Source organism: Vulpes vulpes, chromosome 5 (assembly GCF_048418805.1).
Source record: "Vulpes vulpes isolate BD-2025 chromosome 5, VulVul3, whole genome shotgun sequence".
Lineage (NCBI taxonomy): Eukaryota > Metazoa > Chordata > Mammalia > Carnivora > Canidae > Vulpes > Vulpes vulpes.
The window spans coordinates 97,268,498-97,281,987 of record NC_132784.1 but is presented as its reverse complement, the minus strand read 5'-3'; the positions used below and the strand labels follow the sequence as shown (position 1 = coordinate 97,281,987).

Below are 13,490 nucleotides of genomic sequence, written 5' to 3'. Positions count from 1 at the left end.
ACTCTGGCTTGTAATACATTTTCTTGTGTGTTTGTGTGTGTGTGTGTGTGTGTGTGTGTGTGTAATACATTTTCAAACACCGCAGTAGAGTTCAACAGTAAAAGGAGGCTAGAGTAGGGCTGGCCTGGAACCTTAAGAATATGGTTTAAATTCCTTTGAGAGAACATATATTCTTTAGTTCATCCAGGCTCTTCCACTCCCTAGTATCTTCCACACAACCCGATTCACACACGCATGTTGCCTATCTGATACTGCAGCCATTTGACTTGCAACCCTGGACTAGAGAGTAACTTCTATTCATAGTTTTTACAAAAGAATATGCTGAGTGCTCAGAGGGATGCTCCTAAAATAGCTAAAAGTACTAAATTATAAATTACAGTCATCTTCACTGAGTTGTAGCTATAAAATAAATAAATTTTCAATATTTATTTGTAGTCAAGGAAAAAAAGGTTGAGAATACAATTATGGGTTCCTAAAGGGAAAGTGACTCTAGAATAAAGACAAAACAAAGGAAGTATGTAAAAATGCCCTGCCTGTGAAAAATTTAGAAAAAAAAAAATCCATACATGAAAAAGGGATTAATAGAAAACCAAAATGATGAAGAAAGAAATCATCTTTAACTGAAGTATCAGAGATTTCTCTATGAATGTAAAATTTTAATAGGGCTTTGAAAGCTAGACAGGATCTAGAAAATCAAAAAGGAAATTCATTCAAGGAAGCAAGAAGGGTATGAACAAAGGAACAAATTTACATGGTATGTTCAAGAGACAATGAGCATACTGGTTTGTATTAGTAAGTATGGTTGTGGTCAGGGCATGACATCATAACAAATGTCATCATTTGCTACCTTGAAACACTGACCTTAAGCTAAATTAATTCAGTAGTTTGCTCTAGGAGCAAAAGCTTTTTAATAGGGAAATAACATAATAAAAATAAGTTTTTTATTATGAAAGATTCAGTTTGACAGTTTATAGCAAGGACTGAAGATGGCTGAAAACAGAAACAAGATCAGTTGGATTGCTGCCCTAATGCACATATGAACAATAAAGGGTGACAAATTAATGGAAATAAGAAACCTCTATCACACAAATATGCAAATCAGAATTCTAGGAGACAGGTATACAAGTAAAAATAAAATACAAGTAAAAATAAATACAAATAAAAAATAAAAGTAAAAATAAAATATACAAGTAAAAAATAAAAAGAATAAGGGAATACTTATAACCATAAGAAACAATTTTATAAATTTAAGCTAAAAATGAAGAAATTTTTTTAAAATCTTATCAAAACCAAGTCAAGAAGAAGTAAGTAGCCTGAATGGTCTTCTAACTATTAAACTGAATGAATAGTTATATACATACTTACAAAGAAAATACCAGGCCCAGAATTGACTATAAAGGCCCAGAACTGGCTATATAGGCCAATTCTATCAATATCTGAAGAATAAGAACTAAATTTTATGCAAATTCTTTGGAATAAAAAAAAAAGGAGGAAATTCTAACTCATTCCGATAAAGCCAGTAAACCTCTAATACGAAAACTAATCAAAGCCATTATGAGAAAAGAAAATTAAGGCCCACTTCATTCATAAATACAGATGTAAAATGCTAATAAACAAGAATACTTAGATCTCACAGTACATAAAGACAGAATATATCAACACCAGTTGGGTTTTTCTCAGATATGAAGGATGGTATGATATCTAGAAAAATCATCAACATAACTGACTGTATTCATCTTTTAAAAGAGAAAAAATAAACAAGGATCATTACATTAAGTGCAGAAAAATCACTTGAAAATTTTTCATAATAAAGACACTCACTGAATTAATAACAGAACATCCTTACCTGAAAAAGAGCATTTAAAAAATAAAAACCCTAGTAAACATCATCCAAAACAAGAAAATGTTAAAGCATTCCCTTTAAAATCATGATGATTTTACTGAAGGCCTTAGTCAATTAGAAAAGAAAAATAAATTAGAAGCATAAAGATTTGAAAGGAGGAAAAAAAAAACTGTTAACATTTGATATAATAATTTAGATAGAACCCCCTCAAAAAAAACAATAAATATTAGAGATAATAGAAGAGTTTAGCAAGATAGTTAAATATTAAAATATAAGTGAATTGCATTTTTTTACCATCATCAAAAACCTTGAGAATTCATTGAAAGAGGATTCATAATTGTAACAGAAATATCAGAGTTAAGATAAATCTAACAAAAGATGTAAAAGACCTCTACAGAGAAAATTACATGTTGAAGATAATAAAGATCTAAATAAATATACATACTATGTTCATGACTTAATATGAAGATATAAATTCTCCCCAAATTGATATATATATTCAATGCTATTCCAGTCAAAATTCCAATAGAATTTTTCATACAACTTGATGACTCTGAAATTTACATGAAGAGCATGGGGCCAAAAATAGAAGGGTATTTCTGAAAAAGAGCAGGGAGGGGAGACATGACCTATTAGATATTGAATCTTATGAAGAAGTGGAAGGAATTAAGACAGTGATACTGGCACAGAGACAAACTGATGAGTGGAACAGAGGAACAGTCTAGAAAACACACACACATGTATGGAACTCTGATATGCAACAGAGACAGAATGTTAGATCGGTAGGGAAAACAACAGATGTTTAATAAATGAGGCTAGAAAAAAATGATGATCCATATGGACAAAGATAAAATTGAACTCCTACTTCACATGACATACCAAAACCCAATTCCCAATGAATTATAGACATAGATGTCAAGAATTAAAATTTAAATACACAGGTAAATATCTCTTACAACTTCAAATAAATAACAATTTCTCAAACAAGATATGAAAAGCACTGGCTCTAAAATATAAAATTCTATTTATCAAAAAGATACTCAGAAAAGGTAAAACAATAAGGTGCCAACTTGGAGAAGCAGTATCAAGAAAACATAACAAGTCAAAAAGAAAAGCATGATTCACTCCATAAAAAAAAAATAAATAAATAAACAGAAATTTCACAGAAGAAACATGTATGGCCACTTTCAAAATTATTAGTGTCCAGGGAAATGTAAACCAAGACCACAATGAAGTACTATTTTAGAACAAGCTGGCTGGCAAAAATTAAAAAGGCCTAACAATATCACACTTGGAGCATGTGGCTACTTAGTTACTCAGATATTGCTAGTGGGAGTGTAACTGGAGCATCTAATTCAGAAAAGATTTTGATACATTTATGTATCAGATGAAGTAGTCAATTCTACTTCCAGGTATACACCAGGAGAAATTTGCACATATGTAATAGCAGACATATAGAAAAATGTTTATAGCTACACAATTCATAGTTAACTCAAATGTCCAATCTAGGAAAAGTGATCATGAGTTGATATTATGCAGCATGCAAAATAAAGGAACTACTATGATAAACAACTTACAGAAAAATCTTAATGATATAATATGAAGTCAAAAAGTAAGTTCCCTTACAGTGGATGAGTGATGAAATGAAATGAAATCACTTAAGGAGTTTTAAAATGGAGCCAGGAAAAAGAAAAAGAAAAAGAAAAAAAAATAAAATAAAAATAAAATAAAATGGAGCCAGGAAGTCAATAAAGAAATGGGCCTTATGCACATCATCACTGGATAAAACCATGAACTCTGAAATGGGCCAAAGGGCATAAGTTCCAAGGACTCTGCCTAAACACCTGCAACTTGCTACAGTAAGACTTGGCTTAGTGATATGATAGCCTTAGCAACCAATTATATTCAGCCAAGATTAGTTTTCTATGAGTCAATACCAATGAAAATTCTCTGTAAACAACACATATAAACATTCCTTTTACCTTTTAAAACCCTGTCATTCCCTAGGGAACACAATTTGTGTCGCTACCCAAATCTGTGCTCCACAAATTGCAATTCTGAAACCCCAAACAAATGCTTTTGTTTTATTTCAGCACTCTTTTTTGTTGATAAGCATAATACTTTTTCTTTCGTCAAAGTTTTATACACACCACCTTTTAGGATACAAAAAATACATAAAAAGAAAGGAAGGTTCCTGGGTGGCTCAGTTAAGCAGCCAACTCTTGGTTTTTAGCTCAGGTCACGATCTTGAGATCATGAGATCGAGACCCATTTCCAGCTCTGTGCTCAGTGTGAAGTCTGTTTCAGATTCTTTCTCTCTTTCCCTCATGCACTCTCTCTCAAATAAATAAATTCTTTCTTAAAGAAAGAAAGAAAAAGAGAAAGCAAGGAGATGATATACCAAATTCAAATGGATTATAAGTAATGGAGGGAAAGAGGAGGAGAGTTACGTTGAATAGGTGAGAGAAGGAAATAATAGATGAAGTTTACCTGGGAGGTGAGTTCTTAGGTGCTTACGGCATTACTTAAAATTACAAAATAAGTAAATAAATAGGAGTCATGAGTGTGTGTCATCAATCAAGGATTATCACAATCCTATTCCATGTACCTGCAGATTAATTTTTTTAAAAGGAAAAAAGAAAAAGCCTTCATCACTGCTATGTCTTCTTCTTTCATCCCCATATCCAATCTATTACATATTAAGGGTGCTAACTACTTTATTTACTAAGTATTATTCAAATCTATTCATATTCATCTCTACCACCAGTCTTTATCTACTCTTGCATGTACTTCTGCAAAAGCCTCCAACTATTCCTATATTCTATACCACCGTTTCCTCCTCAAATGCATTCTCCACACTATAGCCAAAGGATTTGGCTATTTAGAAGGGTCTAAATAAAAATCTGATTGTGTCATACTCCTTTAAACACTTCAATAACCTTCTATTACTCTTAGGATACAGACAAAAGTCTCAATCATGGCCTAAAATACCATTGATGATTTGACCTTTCTCAGCAAATGTGGCAGAAGGCTGATAGTTATTCTCTAAAAACCATCTTCTCCTCCTTCCATATGAATAAAGTACCCAAATTTTATCTGGTCCATGACCACCTGGAATGAAGACCACTTTCCCACTCTCTTTTGTTGCTAAGTACAGCAATGTGACTGAGTTCTGGCCAGAGAGAAGTAAGCATGTGACATAGGCAAATTCTAGAAAATGTCCATAAAAGGAGAGAAGTGTGCTGTCCCCTTCCTGCTTTCTGGAATGTGAAATTAAGATAGAATGACTAAAACTCCAACAATCATCTTGGGCCACAAAGTAATCTTTAGAATAGAATCCACACACAAAGGAATAGAAGAGCCTGTAATCCTGACAGTTCTTGGAAGTGAAAGAGAAAAACTTTCATTTCTCATAAACCATTGTTTCTCTACAACCAACTGTACCTAATTCTGATTAACATGCTGCCTATGCAGCCTCATACCTCATGTCATCTCCTCCTTTCTCTCTATATGCCAGTTACACTGCTCTTCTTTTAGTACATTTTACGAGTCTTATTCCCTTTATTCCCTGCTATAAAGCTGTTATTAATCTAGGATGACCCTCAGCCTCTTTCCCCCAGTTAATACCGACTTAACCTTTAAACTTCAGCTGAACTGTCACTTACTCAGGGCTTTCTCAGGTCTCCCTAAAGGGTTAAGTCCCATTTATATACATATAATATATGTATGTACGTATACTATGGGTATATGATGCCCAAAGAGAGGCCTTGCCTTTGCCCTTGGTTCCTGGGGGGGTAAACTCTTAGCTTTGAAAAGAAAGGCCTCATAAGAGCATCTTTGTTTACCTGGGGTATTTGGTCCACTAAGGTAGGCTAATACTGTGACTTTGCATGGAATCTTGAGTCAACAGTATCAGCTCAACCTCCAAAGTGACTGGAGATTGAGGTCCGTCATATGGGTGGTCAGTCAGGTCTATGTGACTGAGGTCAAATAAAAATTCTGGATATCAAGAATTAGTTGAGATTCGCTGGATGACAATACTCTGTACATACTGTCACATATCGTTGCCAGGAAAGTTAGTGCCATCTGTAGCTCTACTAGGGCTCTACTGCCCCATCCATCTCTTTCCTTGGCTGAATTTAAACTGTATCTTTTACTGTAATATAGACCATAACTGTAACTATAACATTTCAATAAGGTCTATGCATTTTCTTGGCAAATTGCAGTTTTTCTTGGAGACCCCCTCCAAACTTGGAATTGCCAGATATAAGGGTGGCTTCGGAACCCCGAACTGTATATAGTTGGTGTTCAAAGGAGGGTGGTCTCAGATTTTTTTCAAACTTTGCAGTATAATATGGTTCTCATTTCACTCCATGCAGTACTTATCACCACCATAATTTTGCATTTCACTTTTTTTTTTAAGATTTTATTTATTTATTCATGAGAGACACACACAGAGAGAAAGGCAGAGACACAGGCAGAGGGAGAAGCAGGCTCCATGCAGAGAGTCCGACATGGGACTCGATCCCGGGTCTCCAAGATCACGCCTGGGCTGAAAGTGGTGCTAAACTGCTGAGCCACCCGGGCTGCCCCATTTCACTGATTAAAACCAATCTCTTCCACTAAACTCTAAGCACCTTGCAAGCAGGGATTATGATTATCATTCTCTAAGCACCTAGCACAGTGTCTGGCACATTGTAGGTAATCATTCTTTCCTGGAAGACTGCATAGATAATCAAACAAACCCAGTAACACTACAGCATAATCTTAGCAAGTAAATGATGAAATGGTAACAAAACTATGATGTTTTACGGAGAAGTACTGTCAAAATGTCATACATTTCTTACATACAAATTATAATTACTAGATTCTTTTCTCGATACTTTCTTAATCAGTGATCCACATATATGCATTCCTACAATTAGAGCATATGATCAGCTTAAGACAGCCAGTATTACTATTACCTCTCTAAACTGACACATTCCATTCATAAATACCAAAAATACATACTTAGTTAATACGTATGACCTTATAAATAAATATAATTTAAATTACATTTTTAAAATTTCTGGGAATAGGGCAGCCCGGTGGCTCAGCGGTTTAGCGCCGCCTTCAGCCCAGGGCCTGATTCTGGAGACCTGGGATCGAGTCCCACGTCAGGCTCCCTGCATGGAGCCTGCTTCTCCCTCTGCCTGTGTCTCTGCCTCTCTCTCTCTCTCTCTCTCTCTGTGCCTCTCATGAATAAATAAATAAATAAATAAATAAAATAAAATAAAATAAAATTTCTGGTAATGGAGATTCCTGGATAAAATCATTACTAGTTCTCAAAGCCTAGAATTAAGGATTATATATTTATGTAATATAAAGTTTTGGGCATAGGCTCATAGGACGCATACACTAAAAAGACTAAAAAAGGGGCACCTGGGTGGCTCAGTCGGTTAAGCATTTGCCTTCAGCTTCTGGGGTGCTGGGATCAAGTCCCAAGTTGCTCCCTGCTTAGGGGGGAGCCTGCTTCTCCTCCCTGCTCCCCACTTGTGCTTTCTCTCACTATCTCTCTCTCTCAGATAAATAAAATCTTTTAAATATATAATAAATAGACTAAAAGATATTATTGGGGAATTACTGACCTGTCAGTTCAACAAGAACTGTTGACATAATATAGAACAAAAAACACCCAGTATTATAGGAAAATCACTAATTCTACATATTAATAAATGTGGCAAGAATAATATAATACAAATAAAACATTAAATTATAGTTAAGACAGAAATACAGAACTAGAAAAATATTAAGGAACTCCAGTAATTATAAATTCAAGCCCTAGTATCATTAGGTCTTTACTTTTCTGACTTTTTTTTTACCTTAAAAATACTTACACCCGTATAAATCGTTAGTGCCTTAGTGTTAGTGAATACTAGTATTAATTGTAATATTCTTAGAGATGAAGAGCTCAGTCTACATTTATTGGATATCTACTATGGGCCAGGGACTGTACCTAGAAACAAAATCTCACTCTCAGGTTCACAATTTAGTGTGGAAGAAATATAGTGTGGAAGAAATTAAATACACACATACACACAGAGAAACTCTGAAAGAATATAAATCATTTTCAGTGATTATCTCTGACACAGGAAACGTAAGGGACTTTTATATTCTACATCATATAGTTATAATACTTAAATTTTATAAAATGAGTATATATTTTTATATACCTTTCAAAATAAAACCTTCCTTTAAAAGGAGAAAAAACACCCAAAGGACTTCTAAAATTATTTTCTCCTACTTTTTCTCTACCATCTAGATCTTGAAAATCACAAACTTTGGTTTTAAAATTACAATTATTGGGGCACCTGGATGGCTTAGTTGGTTAAGTGGCTGCTTCAGGTCAGGTCATGATCCTAGGACCCTGGGATCCAGCCCCACACGGGGCTCCCTGCTCAGCAAGGAGCCTTTGCTGAGCAGGGAGCCTGCTTCTCCCTCTCCCTCTGCCCCTCCCCACTGCTAGTGTGCGTGCACGTTCTCTCTCTTGCTCAAATACATAAAATCTTTAAAAAAAAAAACATAAAATTATAATTGTTATACAATAATACATAATTGTACAAGTGTCACAATATATCAACAAATTATTTGTGTTAGAAGAAATAACTAGAAACTCAAAAGTGTGTTAAGTGCTGGAGTTTGCACCCCAGCGCTGCCAACGTTTAGCTGCATAACCTGGGCATGTTTCATAACCTCTCTGGGACTCAGTTTCCACATCTGTGAAATAATAAGAAATCTAAAAAACCACAAGGGGCTGTTGTGAGTAGTAGCTACTACAAATAAATTAATACATAAAAAATAATATATATGAAAGTAACTAATAAGTCTTCAGTAGATGTTAGCTAATATTATTATGTGTAATGGAAGTAGAACAAAGTCAAACTTTTATCATTAAGTGAAAAAAGATGCAAAAGATTTTGCATAACAATCCAACTTTAGTAAGAAAATTGTAATAAGAATGGGTTAACATATAAAAAGAAAACGTGGGAGGTAGTAAGGCAATGTGGAATCACAAACCTGGGTTTTAGACCTGCATTTAAATTCTGTGTGACCTCTGGAAAATAAGTTAATTTTTCCAGGCCTTGATTTCTTCACCTGTGATATGAGGTTATTATAACCTCAGAGTTGATGCAAGGACTAAATAATAATATATTAAAGCACAATATCTGATACACAGTAAGAATGGTAAATGTTGGCTACTGTTGGTATTGCTATCATTACAGTTGTTAGTAAGAAGAAAGATGCCTGTTTTATTCACCATTATACCCTAGCACTTAAAACAATACCTAGCACATAGTGGGTGCTCAGTAACTCCTTGTTGATTAAATCAATGAGTCATACCATTAAAAGTAGTTAGTAAAGATGGGTGTGGGATTACAAAGATATTCACTTTTATCACTATATATTTCTGCACTTTAAATTCTGCTATCAGAAAAAAAAATACACAATAATGTTTTCTTAAAGTAAAAGCAAGAAAGTGCTAATTTCTCTAAAGAACACTCAATTTTAAAACGTTGGGGGAAATGGAAAGAAGTAGTAAGAAATAATGGGAAAACAAGTTACTAAGTGAAATAGCAAAAGCTTGATCCAAAGGACAGTAATGAAAATTAGCAGTCTTCTTTTCAACCTTTCTGAAGATTCAAACAGGTTATCCTAAGCAACTTTTTGAGTCTCAGAAATAAGTGCAATTTTCAAGCAAATGCAATCATATTTAGCTTAGATTTTAAACATTAATCAAATCTCTTTTATCATTCTCTTTTTCTCCTTTTCCAAACAATGGGAGGCATCTAGTAATATTCAACACTTCACTGTATATACTAGAACAGCAGTTATCAAGTGTGGTCCATGGACCCTGGGAATTCCTAAGACCCTTCTCAAACGGTTCATGAGCTCAAAGTTGCTTCTATAATAATTCAAAGACAGTTTCTGCCTTCTTCCCTGCTTTCATATTTGCACTGATAGTATAATGGCAATGGTAGATAATACTGCTGGTATTTTAGCACCAATCTGGGCAGTGCCATTAAACGGTTTCATTGACACAGATACATAGTTTAAAAAAAAAAAAAAAGGTAATTTTACTCAAGACTGTCTTTAATGAAGCAGTAGAAGTTATTTTTATTAAAATCTGTCCTCGGCTTGCTTGCTCTCTCTCTGTGTGTCTCTAATAAATAAATAAAATTAAAAAAACAACAAAAAAACAAAAACCTGACCTCGGAATACAAGTCTTTAATATTCTATGAAATGAAACAGGTAGCTGAAATAAAGCACTTCTGTTGCAAACCAAAATATGCTAGTCATTTCAAGGAAAAGCAGTAGTACAACTGTTTGAGTTGTGAGCTAAGTTGGCTGCTTTTTTTCTTGGAACATCTTTTTCTCTTGAAAACACAAATGGCAGACAAATATGGTTGTTCAAACAGGGCATATGGCAGATATTTTCTCTGAATTGAGTGAAATGAGTCTGTTACTTCAAGGAAAATACCTGATAGTATTTGTTTTTCTGATAGAATTTGAACTTTCAAATTATATTAGAATTAAGATCCTCCATTATCAGTTTAAAAGTTTCACGATACTTAACCCACTGTGAGTTTAAAAGTTTCATGATAATTAACGACAATTCTGGGACTCCCAGGTGGCTCAGTGGTTGAGCGTCTGCCTTTGGCTCAGGGTATGATCCAGGAGTCCCAAGGTGGAGTCCCACATCAGGCTCCCTGCAAGAAACCTGCCTCTCCCTCTGCCTGTGTCTCTGCCTCTCTCTCTCTCTGTGTCTCTCATGAATAAATAAAATCTTAAAAAAAAAAGATAATTAACGACTTTTCTGATGATGTATGTGACTTGTTGATAATGTATGTAATCAAATGTAAAAGTCGGTGAACTTTCAAAATGACCAATACACAATGTTATCAAATGCTGCATGAATAAAAGATTCATTTGCAGAGCAAGATAAATCAAAGAATTTTAATATAATAAAGGGCAAAGTTGGGATCCCTGGGTGGCGCAGCGGTTTAGCGCCTGCCTTTGGCCCAGGGCGCGATCCTGGAGACCCGGGATCAAATCCCACATCGGGCTCCCGGTGCATGGAGCCTGCTTCTCCCTCTGCCTGTGTCTCTCCCTCTCTCTCTCCCTCTGTGTGACTATCATAAATAAATAAAAATTAAAAAAAAAAATTAAAGGGCAAAGTTCACTGATATGGTTTCAGATTTCACATTGCAACTAACCTTTAAGAAAGCAATGTTTCTGGAGTCTTGATATCAAAGAATATCCATAATTTTCTGAAAAAGATATTAAAATACTCCTCCCTTTCCAACTACACATATGTGTGAAACTTATTTTTTTCATATACTTCAAACAAAAACAAAAAAATACTGCAACAGACTGAATAAAGAAGCCGATAGGAGAATCCAGCTTTGTGCTATTAAGCCGGACATTAGATTTCCAAAAAATGTAAAAAAATATAAAACGTAAATATAAAACTTCTTGCTAAATTTTTTGTTTGGTAAGTGTGATTATATTTCACTAAAAAATGTGTTGCGTTAACATGTAATGCATTTGTTTTTTAACATCACTACTCTCAAAATATCACAGTCTTAATGTCTAATATAATAAATATTAATAAATATAATCCATATAAACAGAGTAGTTCTCTGGAGATCTCAATAATTTTTAAGAATGTGAAGGGATCCAAAGACAAAAAGCTTGAGGAGTGCTATACCAAAGACACAAAAGTGAAACAGAGTTCTGTTTATAGAAAGGATTGCTCTCAAGACTTCAGAGTATCCAAGGACCATACCTGCTTGGCAAAAAATATTGTGTCAAGTCTGGAGTCCTGAACTACAGAGCCTGCTGGTTCTTCTCCTGGCTGCCACTTGAAAAGAAAAATTAACCCATGAACTGGCCTACAAAATAAAATACAAATTAGTTGACACCAAACCCTGCTTCTTTTTTAATATGCTGTCAATACATTACATTTTAGTAAGCTACTTAACAAATGTATTGCAAACAAAGTCAGAGAAATTTTTTTAAGATTTCTACTGCTATTCATAGACACTAGAATGTTGCCTACAACAAGGCTAATAAAATTTAAAATTATATCAAGCAAAGTAGAATTATAATGAAAGGTTCATTCTCAAATCTGGATTATTCATTTCTACCTTGTATCATTTCATTTAAAAACTAAAAACAAGAACATAGAAAAACTGAAAGAAGCTGTTAACCCTACAGATTGAATTCCAATCTATATGAATAAAGTCCACATACAGTGTTCACAGATAAATGGTTTATAGCATATATATTATAAAATATACTAAGTCACCTTCATATAATTGTTGGGTTCATGAACAATCATCAAACTGCAGCAAGAACAGATGCTATCATCTCATACATAATTAAGTCATACTTTCCTAAAGGAACTCTTGTTGCCCATGAAACATTAAATCACCTCTTTAGGATTTTCTCTCCACCCTTTTATAACTGTCTTCCATGCAACAAAACCCTTTCCTATCCTTTAAAGACAGTTCAATTGATGCATCTTTAATTAATCTTCCCTAATCACTCAGCCAGAATTAATCTCTTATTTCATCTCGAGTCATTGCTCCTTCTGTGGGGAAGGGGGAAGTAGGGGGAAGCAAATGATCTCTTTATTATTAAAAATGGTAGCTATATCCCTACAGTCCCTATTTCCCCTCTAGAAGCCTACCCCTTGTCACATTCCAAGAATCCAAGAATTCTTCCTCCAACGAAAATTCTTCTCTCTCTATGCAATTCAGGGTCAATGCTTAGGGGCATGGAGGTTAGGGTTAAGGGGAGTCTCAGAGAGGTGATTCCAGTCATAGGGAAAAGAAGAAACTTCCTGGTATCTTCTTGGGAATTTGAACTGTAACTTCTCCAAAAATCAATGGGATAATGTATAGACAAATTCTGAATTACTATTAACATACATTATCTACTAAGTATGCTTTTATAGACTAACCTATTATTCACGTTTTTAATGTTAAAATGTGTTTTATGTTCTAACCCTATTGATCTATAAGTGAACATTGTAAAGCATCCGCCAATCAATTCTCATATGGAATTAGACACTTAGTTTTTAATCCCGTGCAAGTTACTTATATAGAATCTCAGGCCTGGGTTATAAAATGAGAGTAATAATACCTATATCATAAGATCGAAGAAAGACTTAAAGGAGATGATGTATTCAGCCTAGAGTCATCCAAGTAAAATAAACAGGTAACAGTTTGCTTAAAGTACAGACATACTATTTTTCATACAACTAAGATTATACTTACTTTAATTTTTCAAAATTCTCAGGCTCTAAACTCCATATTTCTTCTACTTGGGCTCCTCGGCAACCTGAAATAAGAAATCATTTCTTTAGAAAACAAAGTAATTGGGACGCCTGGGTGGCTCAGCAGTTGAGCATCTGCCTTTGGCTCAGGGTGTGATCCTGGGAGTCCCAGGATCGAGTCCCACATTGGGCTTCCTGCGTGGAGCCTGCTTCTCCCTCCGCTTCTCCCTATGTCTCTCTCTGTCTCTCACGAATAAATAAATAAAATCTTAAAAAAAAAAAGAAAGAAAACAAAGTAACTTATTTTTTCCTTCAACATTTAATAAA

General features: G+C 34.5%; 1 protein-coding gene across 8 annotated transcripts in view; it reads right to left on the bottom strand.

Annotated features, from left to right (window-relative positions):
• Window positions 1–13,490, bottom strand: part of UCHL5 (ubiquitin C-terminal hydrolase L5) — a 40,811-nt gene that overhangs the window by 19,047 nt on the left and 8,274 nt on the right. For 2 of the 8 annotated variants that reach the window (XM_072759489.1, XM_072759487.1), the window contains exons 2-5: window positions 13,165–13,228; window positions 11,670–11,775; window positions 4,334–4,451; window positions 2,289–2,442 (exon numbers count right to left, since the gene is read on the bottom strand). In XM_072759489.1, the coding sequence (XP_072615590.1) occupies window positions 2,289–2,297 (9 nt within the window). In that variant the 5' untranslated portion in view covers window positions 2,298–2,442; window positions 4,334–4,451; window positions 11,670–11,775; window positions 13,165–13,228. The remainder of the gene's footprint in view (window positions 1–2,288; window positions 2,443–4,333; window positions 4,452–11,669; window positions 11,776–13,164; window positions 13,229–13,490) is intronic. The other 6 variants (XM_025991335.2, XM_072759488.1, XM_025991334.2 and 3 more) reach the window with 3 other exon arrangements.